At 43.0% G+C, this 20,860-nt stretch overlaps 1 protein-coding gene across 2 annotated transcripts in view; it reads right to left on the minus strand.

Moving 5' to 3' along the window:
- Window positions 1-5,629: 5,629 nt before the first annotated feature.
- The window catches only part of LOC127210024 (serpin B6), a 125,080-nt gene continuing 109,849 nt past the window's right edge, over window positions 5,630-20,860 (minus strand). The window contains exons 1-6 of one of the 2 annotated variants that reach the window (XM_051169757.1): window positions 13,849-14,016; window positions 12,498-12,635; window positions 11,915-12,032; window positions 9,992-10,134; window positions 7,441-7,596; window positions 5,630-6,052 (exon numbers count right to left, since the gene is read on the minus strand). In XM_051169757.1, coding sequence (XP_051025714.1) covers window positions 5,654-6,052; window positions 7,441-7,596; window positions 9,992-10,134; window positions 11,915-12,032; window positions 12,498-12,635; window positions 13,849-14,016 — 1,122 coding nt within the window. In that variant the 3' untranslated portion in view covers window positions 5,630-5,653. Of the gene's footprint in view, window positions 6,053-7,440; window positions 7,597-9,991; window positions 10,135-11,914; window positions 12,033-12,497; window positions 12,636-13,848; window positions 14,017-20,860 lie in introns of those variants that run through there. The other variant, XM_051169781.1, reaches the window with a different exon arrangement.

The following is a 20,860-nucleotide window of genomic DNA, read 5'->3' on the forward strand; positions in this document are numbered from 1 at the left end:
ATTTCACTCTACTTGCTCTCCATTGTGGCTAATTGATGGCCTCTTTTCACCAACCTCTTCCTGCATGGAGCTTTGCTGTGGTGCACTTTGTCTTCTCCAGGTGCTCTCCTTTTTCCTCTTGGCTCTGATGTTTCCATAAAAGGATGTTCACACCAATGTCTTCTAACCCCTGACCCAGCAGGAAGTCACAGCAGATGCAGAAATATTGTTCAGGTTGTGTCTTTCTTTCTCATCTTGCTTGGGGAAAGGTTTGGCTTGCTTATGTGCAGCATCTGCTTCCCCAGTCACTGTCTGCTCTCCACCAGCAGAAGGGGATGTCAACCTCCTGTCCCTTTAGGTTTCTCTATTTCCTCTGCTCTGACCAACAACCAGTCTGACCATCTCCTGTTTAACTTATGTTTTTTTGGGCCACTTTTCACTTTGGTCCCACATCACTGAAACAGCTGGCCCATAGTTTTCTTCCTCTTTGTCCTTGTGTCCTCTGATACAGAGTCTCCTTTCTGCTCTGCTTTTCCTTCTTCCTCGCCGTGCTCATGACAGTCTTTTCCCTGTTATCCTCTTCTTATAAAAGGCCATGTGATTCTCTTTTCTGGACTGAAATGCTCTAGCCTTATCAGCCCTGAACCCCTGTAGTCTTCAGTTAGTTTTCTATCTGTAGTGTGTTAGGCCATGGAATGGGTCTTCACTTTAGGACACTACCCACCATGAGAGCACGTATTCCACAGCAATACTCTTCTCTATTTACTTTCTTTTCTTTTCTTTTTTCTTTTTTATTAATTTATTCATGTTACATCTCAGTTTTTATCCCTTCCCTTATATCCTTCTATTCCTCCCTCCTTCCCCTTCTCCCCTCCCCATGTCTGTGATTGATGGAGACCTCTCCCCCCATATATGCTCTTAGAGTATTGAGTCTCTTCTTGGTAACTTGCTATCCTTCCTCTGAATGCCACCAGGCCTTCCTATCCAGGGGATGTGGTCAGAAAAGGAGCACCAGAGTTCATGTGAAAGTCAGATCTCACTCTCCACTCAAAGGTGGAGAATATCCTGTTCATCGCCTAGGTCTGGGTAGGACTTTATTTGCTTAAAGAAAGTTACTGTCATCCTCTTCTCTGTACTACGTCTTGATGGCACTTGGTACTCACCCTTCTCCCACCTGAGGACTGTTTGGAGTCAAATTCTACCATACATTGGCTGCTTAGGCTTGAAACCCTCAGGACTACAGCAGCTGCTCCTCGTGCCAAAGCTCTCATTTTTATTTTTCATAAATAAGTGTGGCTTTAGTGGCGCCTTGCATAGATATTATACTCTGGTAAGATAAAAGGATGGGTTAGATGGCTGCTAGCCTATCCCTTCTGCTGTTAATAGGATGTCCTTGAGAATCCCAGGAAGCTGCAGGTCTACATCTGGTAAAGGAGAAGGACCATGGACGCTTAGGCTGTCGTTAAGATTGCTGCTTTCCCAGTCTTCTTTGTTCTTTGAAACTGTTCAGCATAGATTGGTATTGTGTGCACATCACCAACCTTCACAGACAGGATGAACTGGGACGGCAGGGGCCTTCATCAGACTCAGGGGTGCAGGGCTTCCTTCCTTCTTTTCTGCAATCTCCTTAACTTTATTGGTCTTTCGTTGCTTTCTCTAGACAGTATTTGTCAGACTTTTGCTTCTTTACCTGACTACAGTTATATGAATAATGTTATCTATAACTTTTTTTTCTCTTTGTCAGCAATAGATTTTTCTTGGTTTTATCTATTGTTAATTTTGCTATGGACATGTATGTATAAAAGTATGTACAGACGTTTGTACAATACTGAGGACTTTCTGTGCCGTAAGAAAACTCTTCATTTAATATTTTTGCAGAATTAACAAATGAGTTTAAAGGCCTCTATGTGATTATATTTCCCCACCAGCCAGTTATGCCTTTCAGTTTTTCCCTGTACTTGCTTGTCCCTATTGATTTAAACCTATGAGTGTCATATGACCACTAATAATGGTTTTGAGTTTTATTTCCCTGATTAATGATAATGACAGTCATTAGCATACATACTCACAGATCATTTATAGACCTTCCCAAAGAATGCCTACTGAAAGTCCTTTATACTTTCATTTGGGGGTGCCTAATTGTCATTACCACCATCATCACTATCACCACCAGCACCACCACTATCCTCCTCCTCCTCCTCATAATCCTGGCATTGAATTGCATGACAGGCTCTTTGTTATTCCCAGTTAGCTTCTTCATATCTATGGTAAATTTTAATTGCTCCTAAGACTGAAGACCCTTACTCCCTAAGAACATGTTAGGTGACTCTGGATTCTCTTTGGGACATGACTACTGTTAAGACCCTCCTAGTCCTAGTCACAGTCTTGGCCTGCCTCTCCCTAGAATCTGTGTGGCTCTGTTAAGGAAACCCCCTTTCATGCCTTAATGGCTCCCATTTAAATTTCTTCATTCAGCCTTCATCATTGGAGACTTGACTGGTTCCCTGAGATCTCTTTCACAAGGATGGCTGAGTCCAAATTTGAAGGTGCGCCATAACTTTGAAGATGAATTTTTTAAAATCCTGTTTAAAGTGTGGCTTGCCCTAATGTAGTATTCTTTATCCTTTTTAAAGTGAGATACTGAGTATACCTGGACTCAGTGCCTTACCAAGATAGTCTGTGGGTCTCTGACCCTACCTTCATGGTCTGTGTAGTGACTTTGCGGACCTTTGCTTCCCTGCGTCAGAACGTTTCTGCCATCTTGATATTGCATGCTTTCTGCAGGCTGCCTGCTTTGGGGCCTTCACCTACAGTGAATAAATAAGTCTGATTTGTGTCTCCTTGCAATGTTTCAACCTCCCAGCCACCCCTGACCCTTCTCATATCCTAGAATTAGGTTGTGGAACTCACATTGGAAGGAAGCTGACTAGGAAGCTGCTCACAGGCTACAAAGTACAACAACTCCAGCAGCTGGAAAGAAGTTGCCTTAAATAAATGTTACATCAGAAATAATACAGGAGATTTTAATAAATTTTAAGTGAGGGTTAAACTGTTAGGACCTGGTTTAATAGGCTACAATGTATGAATCACAAATAGGAGCCATTATCAGACACTTTCATTATGGTGAACAAATAAATCATTTAAAGTGGTTGTGGTGGTACATACTAGTAATGCCAGGATCAAGAGACATGAGGAACTATATCTCTGTGAGTTCAAAACCAGCCTGGTGTATATAGCAAGATCCAGACTGCCTGGACTACAAAATGAGACTGTATCACAAACAAAGAAAGGATGTCCAGGAGACAGGAAGACATTGTTGGGCTCTAAATCACTGCTGTGTTTAGCCCTAGGCCCCTTTGCCCTGGCCTGACTCAGCAGTCCAGACCTTTCCTGATGCAGGCTCTGTCTTTACAAAGACACTCCCACAGCATGGCTGCCCACTGCACAATTTCCACATACCTATACAAGTGCAGCTCTATGTTCAATCAGGCCAAGATGGAAAAGAGTAACTGATGTCATGATCCATCTCTCCTGGAGATGGACTTTATGAAGCCCCTGTCAAACCCATCTCATTCAGCACTGACATCCTAAGGCATATTCATGGTGTACTATGAGGATTTTTTTTTTTTGCTAAGGTTGAGATAAGTAGGACCTCATGTAATGTGTGGGGAAACCATCCTATCTCTCTTCCCCTTACATGGTGGAAAGAGAGCAGAGCCAGTGGGTTGCAGTATGACAACAGTGCTTAGGAAAGCTGCTTTTCATCCATGCTCTCCAAAGGTTTCTATATTATCTGTTACTTGTGAGATGCTCAGAGAGCTAAGCCACTTCTTTTCTTTGAGTGGCTATTTCCTCCAGTTTGAAATAGTTCTTATTGGAGATGTGTGTGGACAGCTCTGGATAGCAGAAAAAGGGTAAAGGAACTCATAGGAAAGTTCCAAGGTTCCAGAGTCCCTGCATTAAGGTTGTATGACAGGGAAAATGGCTCTGGAAGATGTCTCCTCAGTGGACCTGTCTTCAGGTTGTTCAAACTGCGCCAGATACAGCACAGTAATGCAAAGTTGCTGTCCTTTTGCAGACTTGTGTGATGCTATCATTGGCATATGTCCTGGAATTGAACCTTCTGGAACACAGGTCAGTCCTATGCTGATGTCTATCAGTACAACCTGGCTTAGTTTTATCATGTTCATAATCTCATGGCACCCTATAACTCTACTTGCTGTCTTTCCCCAGTTAGACTAACCTCCTGGTAAGAAATTAGTGGTGTTTTATGTGCATTTATTCTGATTATAACTTACTGAATCATTTTATCTGAGTTACAGGAATTCTTCATTCAGTTATTGGTACTTGTGCCTACCAGGGTGCTCATGGTTCAGGCAGAAGACAGCTTGCTGGAGTCGGTTCTCTCCTCCACCACGTGAGTTCCAGGAAGAACTCAAGTTGTCAGGCATGGCAGCAAGACCTTTACCCACAGAGTCATCTCTGAGGGCCCTGATTACAGAGCTTGCCATCTGTCCTTCTTCACTCCCTGTTTATTCATGGTATTTTTTCTTTCAGCCTTATGGTTTTGTTCAATATATGTAATTGAGTAACTCCTATCTTACCCACAAGTTGAAGCATTGCTTTTCCTTCTCATTGGTCGAAAACATTTACAAGTCCAGGGAAAACCGGATGATCATATTTATAAAAATCACATTGGGATTCTTCATCACATCACATATAAAATAAAAAACATATGGGATCAGTGACCTAAATATGAAAGCCACAAGCCATTAAAGTGTTGGACGAAAACATAAGAGCAATTTACTGTGTTGTAGGGGTTGACAGTGGAATTCTTAGCTGTGGCCTGCATTCCACATGATGAGAGCAGAATTAATCAAGGGAACTTCAGTGAAAAAAGAAATATCTGTGCATCAAAGCACATGGTCAGGAGAGCAAAGAGACAAACAAATCAAAATGTTCACAAATGGAAGGGTGGAGAGACAAAGGGGAGATTGATGGCAGATAGAGGAAAGAAGAGGGAGATACGTGTCCTGATGAATACACAAAATCTTTGAAAGGGGATGAAGACATGACACAGGCATGTCACTGACTCTTACCCATAAATTGCTGATATTGTTATAAGAATAATTGCAACATATCCAGAAAAGCCACAATAGCAGATACTATTCAATTAATTACACATGTTGTTTTTAATTTCTTTCCATGTGTGTGAGTATAAGCACACCAAGCGCATGTGGGACCCATTAGAATCCAGAAATGACATCAAGACCATGAAAATGGAGTTTAAGAAGTTTGGAGCAGTCATGTGGTGGTGGGAAATGTGCCTGGGCCCTGTGTTAGAGCTGGGAGCTCTCCTGACTATTGAGCCTTCCCTCAAGCTCCATTATGATTCTCTTACACAGTGAGATCACTTCTAGTTGACTATTAGTTATTGGTTATAAGTTGCCCCTACCAGAGGCATAGTACAGGCTACAGGGCATCATTACTTTTAACCTGGCAAAGGGCACAATGATTGTTGTGATATAAAGAGCCAAATGCAGGCATGATAAGATCAGGCTGCCAGGGGGAGGTTCCCTCAGCTTGGAACATGGCTTCCCCTTATTTGCACACCCTCGCAGAGTGTTGAAGAGATGCTGAAGAAAGAACTGCGCCCTACATTGTAAATGTGCCTTTATGGAGATGAGAACCTGCCACAGAACAGGATGCTGTTGGTTTTGTTGTGCCTGATGAAGAAAAGGAAGGGGTGGTCAGCATAGAACACTGGGCCAGCACAAAGGAGGATACAATCTGTGGCTGACCCTGCTGCAGCCTCTGTGCCTTCCTCGTTGACCTCCACCACACTCTTGTGAAGACACTTGGACACACTTAGACCCCTCTCTGGAGACATTGCTGATAAGTCAGCTCTGCCTTCTTGGAAGACATCCACCATTCCCAACTGTTGAAAGATGGATCTCATGTCATAATCCTGTTGCAGTATGAATTTTGGGAGGTACACCTCAATCTCAGTGCTCTTCATAGAACCAGGTTTGGTCCAGGCTGTTAACTTCTCAAAGGTGAGATTATTTTCCACCTGACAAAGCAGAATTAGAGAAGTTCAGACTCACAATTGAGGTCTTATGGCGAGCCACATAGGCACTTCCTGCTCATAGACCCTCCATTATATTACAGTGTGTAGTATCTCATATCCAGTGTGAGGGTCCCACTGTCCTCTTAGATGTATGTCACTTCCCACAGGGACATGGGCACAAAGCAGCTAAGGATAGGTAGACCTGGCTGTCCTCCCCTAAACCACTTCTGAAAAATCTTTGATTGTGACCGGTTTGCGTGTCCAGGTGACTGTGTTATTTCATTTTCTTGAATTAGATATAGTTCAAAGGCAATAAATCATTTGTGATGAAATAAAAACTAAACACTAAAATAGAAAGGACTCTTGCTGTGAGGCAAACTGGAAGGGAGGTCAACCCAGTGAGGAATTATATTGCTTTGGGCACTGTCATGGGTTGACTGTAGAAATATACTCAAAGGCTCATGATGAACCCTTGTTCTGAAGCTTGTAGCAAAGTTTAGGGAGACACCTAAAATCGAAAGAGTGAGGTGGGTCTAGCTAAATGGAGGAATTAGTTGCTGGAGGTGTACTTTGTGTGTTCATCATCAATCATTTGTCTTTTGTCCTTTATCCACTTCCTGTAAACTAAGAAGACCATATTCCTTGCCACTTGCACCATGCCAGGTGTCAGGTAACTTGAAATAAACTCTCTGAAATTGTTGGCTGAGATAAATCTTTCCTTCTGTAGGTTAATCAAGTCAGGTCTTTTGTCAGGGTTGAAACACTAGCTAACACTCTAGAGAAGCAATGCCACAGTTAGGGAGCTGGAAGCAGAGAGCAGGGGAGCTGTTCTGCTTACAAAGACCCCTGAGGTCCTTCATACTCCACTGCCCACCATGGAGAGGACGGCTCCCCCACTGTGGGAAATCCTGCTACAAGGAAGTCTGAAGTGTGACATAATGACCTTCCTGACTCTGCCCTCCCAGCTACACCCTCCTCTTCCTCTTTGTTAGACAAGTGCAATAACTTTCTGTCTATTTTATGTTCTCAGATATTATATAAAGTAATGACAAACGTCATGACACAGATTACATTACAGAGAGTGAGTATTTTCCAAGCACTATGCTGTGAACTACTTGAGTTCTCTTCATTTCATCCTCTGTGATAAGCATCTCTGAAGTTACGTCATTTGCCAGGTGCAGAGAACCCACAAAGGGAGCCCTGGACACAGTTTGAGCGCAAAGCCCAGAGCCCACACATAATTCAAGTTTGGGTCTGTGAGTGCTACCTTCTCTAATAGCCATTGCCAAGGTGACAACATTACGTTCTGTTCTAATGATAAGTGGCCCCAGGTACACTAGATTTTCTCAAAGACGTTTAGAGGGTCAATGATACAGACTTTTATTACTCACCTTGCTGAGGTCCACACCTTCATCTGGGAGCAGGATGAACATGCTCAGCTCCATGCTCTCATAGGGAATCTCCAGTATTTCTGCCTGTACTTCCTCCACATAGGCGAGGTTAAATGTTTTTTCCTGATACATCATCTGCACTGGCCTCTTTTCCTTCTATATGGACAAATATATGACATAAACCATATTATTGAGAGAGTTCCAGGTTTCCAAATGATCTGCAATTAATTTCAGGAGTTACTGCAATATAAACAATATTCCTGTTCAGATGTGCACTTAGAAAATGTCTGATAGCTTCTTCCTGGTTTCATTAAATATGAGTGTAAGCAAGTATGAGACTATTTCTGTTATGGTTTATCCTGTGTGATGAAACATCATGTCAAAAAACATCTTTCAGTGTAAAGGGTTTATTTATTATTCTAACTCTCAGGTCACAATCTGACACTCGGGCCAGTAAGCAGGAACTCAGGCTGAAGCCATGGAAAAGACTAGTTGTTGACATGTCCCCCATGGCATTCCCAGCTTGATTTCTTACATAAATCAGGACCATATACCCAATGTGGGGCATCATCCATAGTGTGCTGTGCCCTACTCAAGCAAACATCAACCAAGAAAATGCCCAAAAGATCTGCATCTAGAACAATTTTAAGGAGGCAATTTCTCAACTTAGAGTCCTTATTATTTTAACTTGTTGCAGATTGACACACAGATCCACACACAGACACTCACTGACAGACAGAGGGTAGCCAGACAGACACATACCACGCAAGAGCAAAAACAAAAAATAAAACCCAAAAATTATCAGGACAGGAGCTAACTACAGAAAGATGATGCATTATCCAGAAAAGGAAGTAGAACATTCAACTGTTAATATTTAAGAGTCCTAGGTTTGGGTTTAAAGGATCCACAAAGGCTCTTGCTCCAAAGCCTTTGTCCCCAGATAGTGACTACTGAGAGAGAACCAAACCTTCAGGAGGTGGAGACTAATGGGAGGGAAGTTACATATTGGAAAGGATGTTCCCCTGAAGGACATATTGACTGCAGCCCTTCCTGTTTCTCTCTTTTGCTTCCTGACCGCTGTGAGGAGGGCAAGCCTCCACCATGCATTTCTGCCATGCTGTACTGCACCACCACAACCTGGATTGGACCAACTGACCTAGAAGGAAACTTCAGGTCCAACAGCCTAGATAACCACTTCCTGCTTTAAGTTGACTATCTCAGATAGTTTGTTACTCTAATGGAAAGAAGACTAATACATTACAACTAGAATTTTATCATTTAATATGGTCAACAATTTTATCTAAAGAAACAGCACAATCAATTTTAAATAACAGAAAACAATTTCATAAAGCAGACTGAAATATTTTCATGAATAGGACCACAGGCAGATACTTCTTCTCAGATAACAGCATGGCCAGAGAAGCACACATGCTCAAAGATTCATGATGGGTCACAACTTTCTAACCCACCACAGGGCAGAAAGCTCAAGAGCACATACAGACACAGAATTGGGGTGGAGCTATACAGCCTCAAAGCCCATTAGAGGGAAGGAAAATCCCAAATTTAATTACTACATGATGGGGACCATATGGGCAGATCTCGACATATGGTTGTGATGCACTAACAGTGTGAAAACCCATCACAAGTAGAAAATGCTTTTCAACCCATTACAAGTTGGGGGCCTTCTACATAGAACCATGTTTGTCATTCATTGCAATTGGTACAGTTCTAATAATCCACCAGAATCATCTAAATATAGAAGTGGTATATTTGGGAAGATTTTAATTACAGTGGTTGAAGAAAAATGCAAAATTTTCTTATAGGTCATCCAAAATAAGGATTAAATTTCCCAATAAAAAAGATATTTTACCAAACGTTTTCAGAGTATTGCTAATAAAAAAGTGAATGCAAAGTTTAACATTCATAAATTGAAAATTTCATTAAATTATATTTTATAGAGATTGGACAAACTATTCTAATATCTATTTTAATTCAAATTATACTCTGAATAAGACTGAGACCTTATTCACTCCTTGTCATCATTAGAAAACTCTGAATACTATTATAAATGATAAATTGAACAATAATTTAAATGGTTCTTATTTTAAATTTAAAAAAATATGAAGGATGTATATGTTTGTATATTCTTTCTACTCTGTGTCATGTTCCATGAATGGATTATAATACTTTAGCAGCTCAGTTTTCACGTTTTCTTGAACTTAAAGTAACATTATTTTCTACTATGAGGCAGAAACAAAGGTTTCATGATAAATTTTCAGAAGTGCTAAGAGTCATCAAAGAATACAAATTCATACAGGCAGTAAATACTATTTATTTCTATATTGACATCATGAAATTTAACCCTTCATTCAGAAATATGTCTCAAAAGGTTTTCTGTGCTTTCTTGATTTTCTTCTTCCTGGACTCTGATGACTCCCAGCAACCACACAGGATATACAGTCTCTACCACTGATCCATGAGCTGCATAGTCACTATTATCACTCTGTAGGCAGTTTCTTCACTGCATGGACTTTTGGATACTGGTCCTTACCTCGTTTATTTTAAATAGCATTTCCCTGGTGTTTCCTCTCTCAAATGCTTGATGCCACTTTCCTTTGAAATATAAGGCATTGACAAGAATCAGCCTGGTCTCTGGATCAACTGAGTCACCTGACAACAGTTCTGGAATTTTTCCTTTTAAGAAAGAAGAGACTTCATTCAGGTTCCTTAATACACATGTGAGACATAAACTGATAGGACATCTGGGCAGATCCAAACATGATGTTATGAAATTTGCTGAATGTGGGCAAACACTTTATAAAGTAAATCAAAACAAAACTCCAATGTCCATGTTTGACCTGAGGTCATGAACCCAAGGTGAGAGACTTGTAAGTCCCTCAAGAAAGCAGGTTTGGGAAAAGCAGAAAAAAAAAACCAATGCCTGGGTGGAGAAGAAAACAAGCAGGAAATGTGGAAGAGGTGAGAGGTGAGGAGGGTTACCCCCTGGAGTTGCTGCTACTGGTTCTCATCTGGATGGTTGTGGAATGAGCTAAGAGACATGTCTGGCCAGTCTGTGAGGTCTTTTCTCAGAAGAAGTAAGTAATGGAGTGGAATCGCCTCAGAGTGGGCAACACCTTGTGCTGATTGATCCAAAGGTAAGAGAGAGAAGCAACAGTGCTTTTGTCTGCCTGCCTCAGACGTTGTTGCTGAGTGCACTGTACAAGCACTGCACCTGCCAATTTTACCTGACAATTTATCTGTCCCTCATGAAGATGAAGACTAGTGGCTCTGCAGAATTCTGTAGGCCTTGCATGCCAGACTAAGACTGCTGAGGTGTCCACTACATCATCTGAGCAGCTCCCAGATTCTAAGCCCCTCAACATGAGTATGGTCAACAGCTGAGTGCTCAGCTTATACTGTGTCCATGTATTAAAACTCATCTATAATATATATTCATTCTGTTCCTCTGAAGAACTTGATCTCCAACAACATGTCAGAGACTCAAAGGCAGAAAGCAGTTCATGGAGGAGGTCTTCCTAGTCCTCACTCTGGAGTGCTGTCCATCCCTGGAAGATAAGATGCAGGTAAGAGGACAGGTTCCCATCTTCCCTATTAAAGGGTATCCTTTCCCTGATTAGGACAGACCTTGCTAACTCACAATATCAAGTGTACCCAAGAGGTAAGACTTCAAAAGGAATTGGAAAAATAATTGATGAATGAAAGAAAAATTTTCTCTCAGTACTGACTTTCAGCAGAAATAGGAATGTACCTAGCGACACGAAGGCATCTGAATGGCTTAAATATCAGGCAATGAGCTCAGTGATCTCAAAGTCCAAGGCAGCAAGATGTCATCTCTGACATAAAAACAAGTAAGGTTCAACTCCAAATGGGAGGCTCTGTAGGTCGGTGTAACTGACAGCCCTGACAGAGGGTCTTCCTTGGAAATCAAGTCTAGGTTCATGAAACAGAAGTAACAGACCTGAAGCAAGGTGTGTGGAGGTAGAGACAGAAGTCCTCTTCAGAGCTAAGGGTGGTGGGACTGAAGCAATACAGGATGGAGGAAGAAGCAGATACAGGCAGGTAGCATGGGAGGTCTACCCAGGGGTCTCCATCTCAGAGATGGCAGAGTCACATGGTCTGTGACTGCAGGACACCTGTGTCCTGTAAGGAAACTGATTTGAATCAGGCCCATGAGTTCTCAGGACATTTTCACCTGACCCTTTGTCCTACAGAAATGTACCAACATCTCTGTCATTAAAATCTCAGTGTTTGGGTAGAACCTATATGAATTCACTGAGCTCTAAATGCTACCAGGTGGACTAGTTAGTCTGCATCACTTGGACTCTGTGAAATCACAGTGAGATTAGTCTGTGGTGTGAAGAAGTAAACATTAATGGAATGAGGAGGGGAGGAAGGAGAGGGACAGGGATGGCAAGGACCAGACTGTGGGGTGTGAGTAATTTGAGATTCTGACCGTCAGTCTGTTTGGAGACCCACGTGTTTATGTGTTTCCGGGACTCCTCTGCAGCTGTGACAAAGGAGAGCTGCTCCATCTCTGAGTGGTAGAACTGAAGACAGGACTCCTTAAAGGCCTTTGGAGAGAAAAATGTTCAGGAATGTAAGTTGCAAAATAAAATTTCAGCAATCTTTGCAACACTCTGAATATTATAGCATTAAAAAAATAAAACAAAATGAGTGTACATGACATTTTAAGCAACAAGCAGCTTCGAGAACTCCGCCTTTGCCAGTGGGAATAAGCCAACATGAATAAATAAAAATTACAAGTAATCAATGTTGAAACATTTCCAGGTATCATCATAGAATTATGATCTTTGGGGATGTTATACAGGTAAGTCTCGTTGTGTAGCCAAGGCTGGCTTAGAACTCATGACCCTCCCGTCTCAGTCTTCTCAATGCATGTGTTATAGACGTACACCCTCATACTGGCCGAAACTTAATCCTTACTCTTCTCAAGTTCTCTAGCGTCCTTCTCCTGGAATCTACAGCAACAAGTATTTGAATACAACTGTTCCACTCTACTGGTACAACGTACTTACTGGGAGCAATTCAAAAGTACTCTCTGCAAAGAGCCTGTTGGCCATTCTAAGCGCATACTTTCTGCCTGGCTTGTTCAGGTGACTGAGAAGCAACTGGAAGCCCTGGTGAACGTCTTTCTCTGGGCTTAAACCAAGTGCCTATGAAGAAAAACAATGAGACATTATCAGCTCAGCGAAGAATCTTTTTGTTGCAAAAGGAAATTTATAGGTAAAGACATTAAAGACCCTGAGGATCTGAGTTGGATTCCAACTAAGCTCATAAAAAGACGGACCCTCTGTGTGCCTGTAACCTGATTTTTGAATGGACTGACAAGAGGAAAACACCCAACATTGACTCCTGCCTTCCTCATAAAAAGGCACACAAGAGTGTGTGCGAACATGCAGGCACACACACATGCAGGAATGCAGGTGGACACATACACATACAATTAATGTAGGTTAGACCATAAAGACTAATTATGAAGAAGCCTCTTCTAAGAATTTGTCTTCTTGCTCTCATGGTCTGCATTTGGAAATGATTAAGATAAGCAGGTATGCCTGAGAGGATCTTCATGAGAAAAAAATTCTGGCAATCCACAGAGCAACAGTGACATCTTAGCAACATGGAACAGTATGCTGAGGGTTTGTTTTCTCAGGCAAATTCCTCCTTTTTATCCTGGAACCCCGACTCCCACTCCCTGCCAGACGTTAGAGACCCATTCCTAATCCCCTGGAAAGTTCTCAGGATGCTTGTTAAAAGTAACCCACCTAATGCCCACTCAGGATTTGAACTAGCTACATACATTGTAGCCCCATCAACACCTTAGCTGATGCAAAGAAGGTTGGACAAAATTCAGAGCAGGAATTATCCTTCCTTGCCCACGAATAATAACAAAGTCTGTTGCTCTAAAAATAAGATAGAGCTCATCAACCTGTGTTTTAAATAATTGCACCATATTCTTTGCTTTTACATTGCTGTACCTGGAACTGAACCTAAGTTATAACCCTAACACACTCCCTCTATCTTTTAAAAATATTTTATAATTGAAAATAATTTTCCCAGGTTAATCATGGGCTTGGGATGCTCCTGTCTCAGTCTCCTTAGCAGCTGCAATTAAAGGCCTGTTCCAGCAGGGCTAGCATGAGATTACTATGCCCCATTGTGACATGAAATCTGGACATTGTTTTGAGAGTACTACCCAAGTTATGACTCAGGAAACCTCACTGTCAGGAAACAAGTGTTAGTGGAGGAGACTCTGTCTTCCTTCCTCTTTATTTCCTGCTCCATGAACCAGTGTGTGCATATTCCTACTGTGCCTTCTCAGAAGCTCTTAATCTGGCAAAAGAGGTGTAGGGATGACAAACAACTTACCTGAGATATCTGGGCTGCAGTGTCTCCCTTGGCCCCCAAGAGGACCATAGCTAGAGCAGAGGCGATGCTCACAGGAGAAAAACATACATTTTCAGAAGGGTCTTTTTGACAGAGCAACTTCAACAGTTGGATGGCAAAGGTGCCATTGGCTTCACACACAGTGCTCATGATGCAGACTCTGGAGGCAAAGGAGAAATGGTACTCAACACAGAGCTGATGGTTTACTGATCTGACAAAGGGAAATCTGGGACTCTAGTTCTGGTTCTCATTTCAAAGCTTATAAATATTTTTAATTAGATTTCAAAAATTCATTCCAGGTCCCAGTCCTTCCACTTTTAAGGCTATCAGCTAAGTGTGGTCCTGGCAGCAGGCCATACTAGCTTCTGTCTCATCTGCACAGGTAGAAGGAAAGATCATTGGGATCCCATACACAGGACACAGCTGAGAGGCATGCTCTAGTCTCCTTCCATACACAGCAGCTCCTCTCTTCTGACGATGGTTGACTGATCGATAAAGAGAAGGATGTGGGGAAGAGGAGTCAAGGGAGCAAACAGCCATAGTCTCTAGGTCCTGTGGGCTGGCTGCATCAACTCTGCATTCCTGACTCTGCCTGGGAAGAATGCTCCTGTGCGATCCATGAGGCATTAGACAGTGTCCTCTGCCTTTGCCAGCTACTAAGACTCTGAGATGCTGGATGAGACCCAGACACGGGCTGGTGTTATCCACTGTACTGTGCAGCAGGCAGCATTCCCCTGCAGTGGCATCTCAGGGGCCTTGTATCATCCAAAGGCACCCAGGTTTCTTTTCCCTTGAGTATGCCTCACCTCCTATGTTAAGTAACTGCTCCTGTCCCAAATGACATCTACTCCAATGTGTCTCTGATTTCCAGTTCCTTAGCCTTCACACCTGCACTGGGACAGGAGAGCCTCAGGGCCTCTGCTGTCCTCCCCTAGTGCAGCTGCCCCACCCAGGTCTGCTCTCCACTCCTAAGTGTCATTCTTTCTCTTAACACTTGTCTCCCCATTCTTCCTGCTCTGGAGCTCTGTGAAGGCAAGGGAGATGCCTGACAGTCTAATTCTAAGCACCTGGGAGCATGCTGAAGTAAAGAGGGCTTTCTGTCATCATGGAGTGAGTTATTTTGTAAGTGGGAATGGGCAATGGCCAATTTTGGCCTAGACACTGCAGATTTTTAAGGGGCCCAGAAGTATGAGAGATATTTATTATTTTTGCAAGATCTGAGAGGAGAGGGCAGATGGCAGTCAAATCCCCTAGGTGGTGGTGCCTGAGAGGAAAGATGGCAATATATAAAAGATGCCAGTGGAAAAAGCCCCCTTCCACCCTGCAGCACCTAAGCCTCCCTGAGGAGGAGCCAATACAGCTCTAGGCACCAGCCCTAAGACCAACCAGGTTGCTATGGCCAGCTGGGGTGTCTAGAGCGGTCTCCTTTTAAATAGCCATCAGACACCACCTTCCACCTTTCTCTTTTCGTAATTTCAGTCCTGCACCTTCCTCCTTGACTCAGTCTGTGAGTAGTAAACCTGACCTCTGCGTGTCTCCAAGCCCCAGCCTGAGATAGGAACACTTACCTTCTAAATTCAATGCTTCTCCATGCAGCATTTGCAGACTGGATGCCTCCAGAAGCTCAGTGGTGCTGCTGAGGAGACTTCTCTGCTCCTTTATCCGTTCACTACAGGGCAGGACTTCTTGTTTAAGGCCCCTGGTTAGGGGCGGGGAGATAGCTGCTGCAGGCTCTGGCCTCTGCAGGAAGAAACTGGGTGGAGGTTGGGGGAAAACTTAACAGAAAGTGAAACTAATAGGAGCTTTTCTAGGCGCTCTGAGGGGGTGGGGAGTGAGGGGGAAATCCTCACACAGTTTACAGGACTACTTGCTCAGTTCTCCTGGAGAATGTCAAGGTTTGATTTTGCTGTTCCTGAGAGCTCACTCAATGTCAAACTGTGTGTGGTTTTCATTTTACTTGCTCTCCACTGTGACTAATGGATGGCCTCTTTTCACCAACCTCTTCCTGCATGGAGCTTTGCTGTGGTGTACTTTGTCTTCTCCAGGGTGCTCACCTTGTTCCTCTTGGCTCTGATGTTTCCATAAAAGGATGTTCACACCAATGTCTTCTAACCCCTGACCTAGCAGGAAGTCACAGCAGATGCAGAAATATTGTTCAGGTTGTGTCTTTCTTTCTCATCTTGCTTGAGGAAAGGTTTGGTTTGCTTATGTGCAGCATCTGCTTCCCCAGTCACTGTCTGCTCTCCACCAGCAGAAGGGGACGTCAACCTCCTGTCCCTTTAGGTTTCTCTATTTCCTCTGCTCTGACCAACAACCAGTCTGACCATCTCCTGTCTTAACATTTATTCTTTGGACCACTTTTCACTTTGGTCTCACATTACTGAAACAGCTAGCCCACCATTTTCTTCCTCTCTGTTCTTGTGTCCTCTGACACAGAGTCTCCTTTCTGCTCTGCTTTTCCTTCTTCCTCACCCTGCTCACCTCAACCTCTTCCCTATTTTCCTCGTCTTACAAAAGGCCATGTGATTTTCTTTTCTTGGTTGAAATGTTCTGGCCTTGTCTGCCCCCAACCCCAATAGCCCCAGTCAGTTTTCTATCTGTAGTGCATTTGAATATGGACAATATTTGCTTTTTAGGATAGTACCCAACCTTAGAGCACAGTTTCCATAGCAATACTCTTCTCTATAGACTTTATCATCCTTAAGAAAGTTACTGTCATCATCTTCATTGTACTTCCTGCTTGATGGCACCTTTTCCTCATCCCTCTCCTACATGGAGAATTTTGTGGAATCAAAATTTACACTATTTTTGCTGCTTGGGCCTTGAAACCCTCAGGATTACAGCAGCTGCCCCTCATGCCCAAGCTCTCATTTTTGCTTTTCATGAAGAAATGTGGTTTTATTGGTGCCTTGCATAGGTATTATACTCTTGTAAGATAAAAGCACGGGTTACAAGACTTGTAGACATCCCTTCTGCTGTTAATAGGATTTCCTTTGAGAGTCCTATAAAGCTGTGGTCTACATCTGGGAAAGGAGAAGGACCATGCATGCTTAGGCTGTCCATAAGATTGTTGATTTCCCATTCTTCTTTGAAACTGTATTGCATAGGTTGGTATTGTGTGCACATCACCAACCTTCACAGACAGGGTGAACTGGGATGGCAGGAGCTTTCATCAGACTCAGGGGTGCAGGGCTTCCTTCTTACCTTTCTGGAGTCTCCTTAACATATTTGGTCTTTCTTTGCTACCTCAAGACAGTATTTGTCAGACTTCTGCCTTTTTGCCTGACTAAAGGTATAAGAATACTATTATCATCTAGAATACATTTTTTTCAGTTGGTCAGCATTAGCTTGTTCCTGTATTTTTATCTACTGTTAATTTTACTATGAACATTTATGTATACATTTATGTACAGACATTTGTACTCTTGGAATGTACTTTGGGGGTGGCCTGAGGAATTTCTGGGTCATATGACAACTCTACATTTGACATTTTTGAAGAACTACCTAATGAGTTTGAATATTCCCCCGCCAGCAAGTTATGCATTTCAGTTTTTCCTTGTGTGTGGTTTGTCTTTTCTCATATTAACCAATGGGTGTGATGCGGTTACTTATTATGGTGTTGGGTTTTCCCCCTGATTAGTAATGATATCAGTTGTAAACTTCTTCTCTACAAGAATGCCTACTGGCCTACTGAAAGTCTGTTTCTACTTTGATTTGGGGGGGTTATTATCATCATCACCATCATCATATTGCCATTGAATTGCATGACACCAGAGTTTTAACTCTCTGTTCCAGTTAACTTCATATCTATGGTAAATTCTAAATCTTCCCAAGAATGAAGACCCTTACAACCTATGCACATGTCAGGTGACTCTGTTGTCTCTGTGTGACATGACTAATGGAAAAATTTTACTAGTCATAGTCACGTCTTGGCCTATCTCTCCCTAGAACCTGTGTGGCTTCTATTAAGAACACTTCCTTTTGGGTCTTCATAGTTCCCACATAAGTTTCTTTAATCAAAATTAATCATCAGAGACTTGATTTGATTCCATGTGATTACTGACATGAGATTAAGATAAGCAGATGTCCTGAGTGAGAAAGAGGTAAGCAATCTAGGGTTGACCCTGCCTATCATTGTCCCAATATTGTCTGACTCTACTCTGTCCTACACGCTGGTCACACAAGTTGGGAATCTCTTTCTTGGAGTCAGTTTTTCTCTGGAATCCTTGCTTCCACCAATGTGGTGTTTCTGGGGAAATGAAAATTCATTGGGGAACAATGTTTAAATAGTTGCTATACAAAATGAAGAACAAATGTCTCTTTAGAATATCCTCCTTTGTCAGACAGGCCAGTTACAGTTCTCCATTTAGTTCTAAACCCCAACCTTAGGATGCCACAGGTGTCTGTCTGAAACAAATGTCATAAAAAAGAATACAAGTGGGGACAAAGATAAGAACGTATCCAGTGGGAATTCAAGATGGCAGTGAGTGGGGTGGACTTTGCTTAGAATCCAGAGTAATTGAGCCAGGGATTTGGACTATTTTCTCAGCCAGGAACACAAAGCTTCCTGCTCCACCATAGCAGGAGAACTTGACTATTCGACAGAAATAAACTACAGAAAACCTGAGCATCCCTGCACTTGCGGAGAGTATGGAACCCCTGGAGAGCAACCACTGGGACAGCAGCCGCTTAAGCAGGTAGCTGGGAATGGAAGGAGGGTCCCGCCTGTAGCAGTGATTGACATGATGTCCAGAAGATCTGGACAATACTAGGTCTAGTGGAAACAGAGAACTTGTTTCTGGGCCCACTCGTCCACAGAGAGACCCAGAGCCCTCACAGAGAGCATGAACTCCCTGGAGAGCAGACACCACAGCAACAGCCACTCAAGAAGGTAGCTGGGAACATAGGCAAGGTCTAGCCTGCAGAAGTGATTGCAGCGGTGTCCGGAAGATCTGGACAATACTAGGTCCAGGGGAATAGAGAGCCTGTTTCTGGGTCCACCAGTCCACAAAGAGCCCCAGAGCCCACACAGGGGACCAGGCAGTTGTGGATACTCCCTCCAGCTGCAGCGCTAAAGCTGTGCTCTCAGCTTGTCTGTTCTGTTCTACAAATTTAAAGGAAGGGTGCACACTTTCCAGCAGTGGGACAGGTGCCCGCCATTGTTAACCTGGAGCTTTGTATCTGAGACTGAACTGTGGGTAGTGTATCTCCAGGCTGGAGCTACTGCCCCAGGAAAAACACAGGATAACGGGTGGCTCTTACCCCAGACCAACCCGCTAGTCCTGAGAAAGCTCCAGAGGCTGGTGTCCAGATGAGCATGAGTGCAAAACCAAAACCCAGAGCTGAGGGTGTTGGCCTCACCTGTGCCCCTGTCTTCCTCTCAGACCACTTGTGGTCCCATTGGCCCAGGGGGAATAGAGAGCCTGGATCTGGGCCTACCAGTCCACAGAGAAACTCAGGGCCCTCACAGTGGACCAGACAGCTGTGGACACACACCCCAGACACAGTGATAAAGTGGCACACCCAGGTGGTCTAATTTAAGAATGTAGAAGAAGGGCGTACACTTTCCAACAGCTGGACAGGTTCCCACCAGTGATAACCGGGAGCTTGGTACCTGAGACTGAACTGTGGGCAGTGTAACTCCAGGCTGGAGCTGCTAGCCCAGGAAAATGGGTGGTTGTGATCTCGGAATGACCGGCAAGTTCTGAGAAAGCCTCAGGGGCTGAAGACCATGGGAGTGTGAGCACAACCAAAACCCAGAGCCAAGGGAGTTTGCATCAACTGTGCCCCCTGTCTTCCTCTCTGACCACATGCGGGCCTGCCAGCCCAGGGGGCATGAAGAGCATACATCAGGCCTGCCAGTCCTCAGAAAGACCCACGGCCCACACAAGGACCCAGGCAGCTGCATACAAACCTCCATCCACAGCTTTAAAGCTTCCCACCACCTAGTGTGCATGCCTGTGTGCATACTATACCTCCTCACCCTCTGTCTCCCTCTCTGCCTGCTCTGTAGGCCTGTCGGCACAGGTGGAATGGAGAGTGTGTATTAGGGTCCCAACATTAGAGACAGCAAGATGACTAAAGATCAGCACAAAACCACAAACAACAAAAACCAAAACATATATATATATATATATATATATATATATATATATATATATATATATATCATCTCCAGATTCCAGCTATCTCAATGAAATCAACCCTGAGAACTCAAATACAATTTAAACACAAGAAAATGACCTCCAATCCACAGTAATGAAGATGATAATGGAGGAAACAATTAATATCTGAAAACAAACGCAGGATGATGCAGCCAAACAGATTGAAGACATTAAAGAGGTCTATAAAGAGGCACTGGAAAAAATCCAGGAAAAGACAAACAACCAGATGAAGGAAATCAATAAAACAGTCTAAAATCTGAAGGCCCATAGAAAGTCACTGGAAGAAACTCAAGAAAATACAAACAACCAGATGAAGGAAATGGATAAAACAGTTCAAGATCTGAAGCTGAAAATGGAAATGGTAAAAAGAAAGACAGGAACAAGAGAACTTAGAGAAGCATGCAAGTTATACAGACCTAAGCTTCTCTAACAGAATTCAAGAGATTGAGGAACGAATCTCGGCAGTAGAAGATACTATGGTGGCACTTGAAACACCCATTAAGGAAAATGCTAAATCTGAAAATTTCCTGACACAAAACATCTAAGAAATAAAGGACACCACGAAAAGACAAAATCTGAGGATAATAGAAATTGAGGAAAGAGAAGACACGTGGCTCCAAGGACAAGAAAATATCTTCAACAAAATCATAGAAGAAAACTTCCCCAATTTAAGGAAGGAGGTGCAGATAAACGTACAAGAGGCTTGTAGAACAACAAATCGAATTGTCCAGAGAAGAAAATCCTCCCACCATATAATAATCAAAACACAAAACATACAGCATAAACAAAAATTATTAAAAGCGACAAGGGAAAAGGGCCAATTAACATTT

This window comes from Acomys russatus, chromosome 3 (genome assembly GCF_903995435.1).
Source record: "Acomys russatus chromosome 3, mAcoRus1.1, whole genome shotgun sequence".
In the NCBI taxonomy this organism is placed as follows: Eukaryota; Metazoa; Chordata; class Mammalia; order Rodentia; family Muridae; genus Acomys; species Acomys russatus.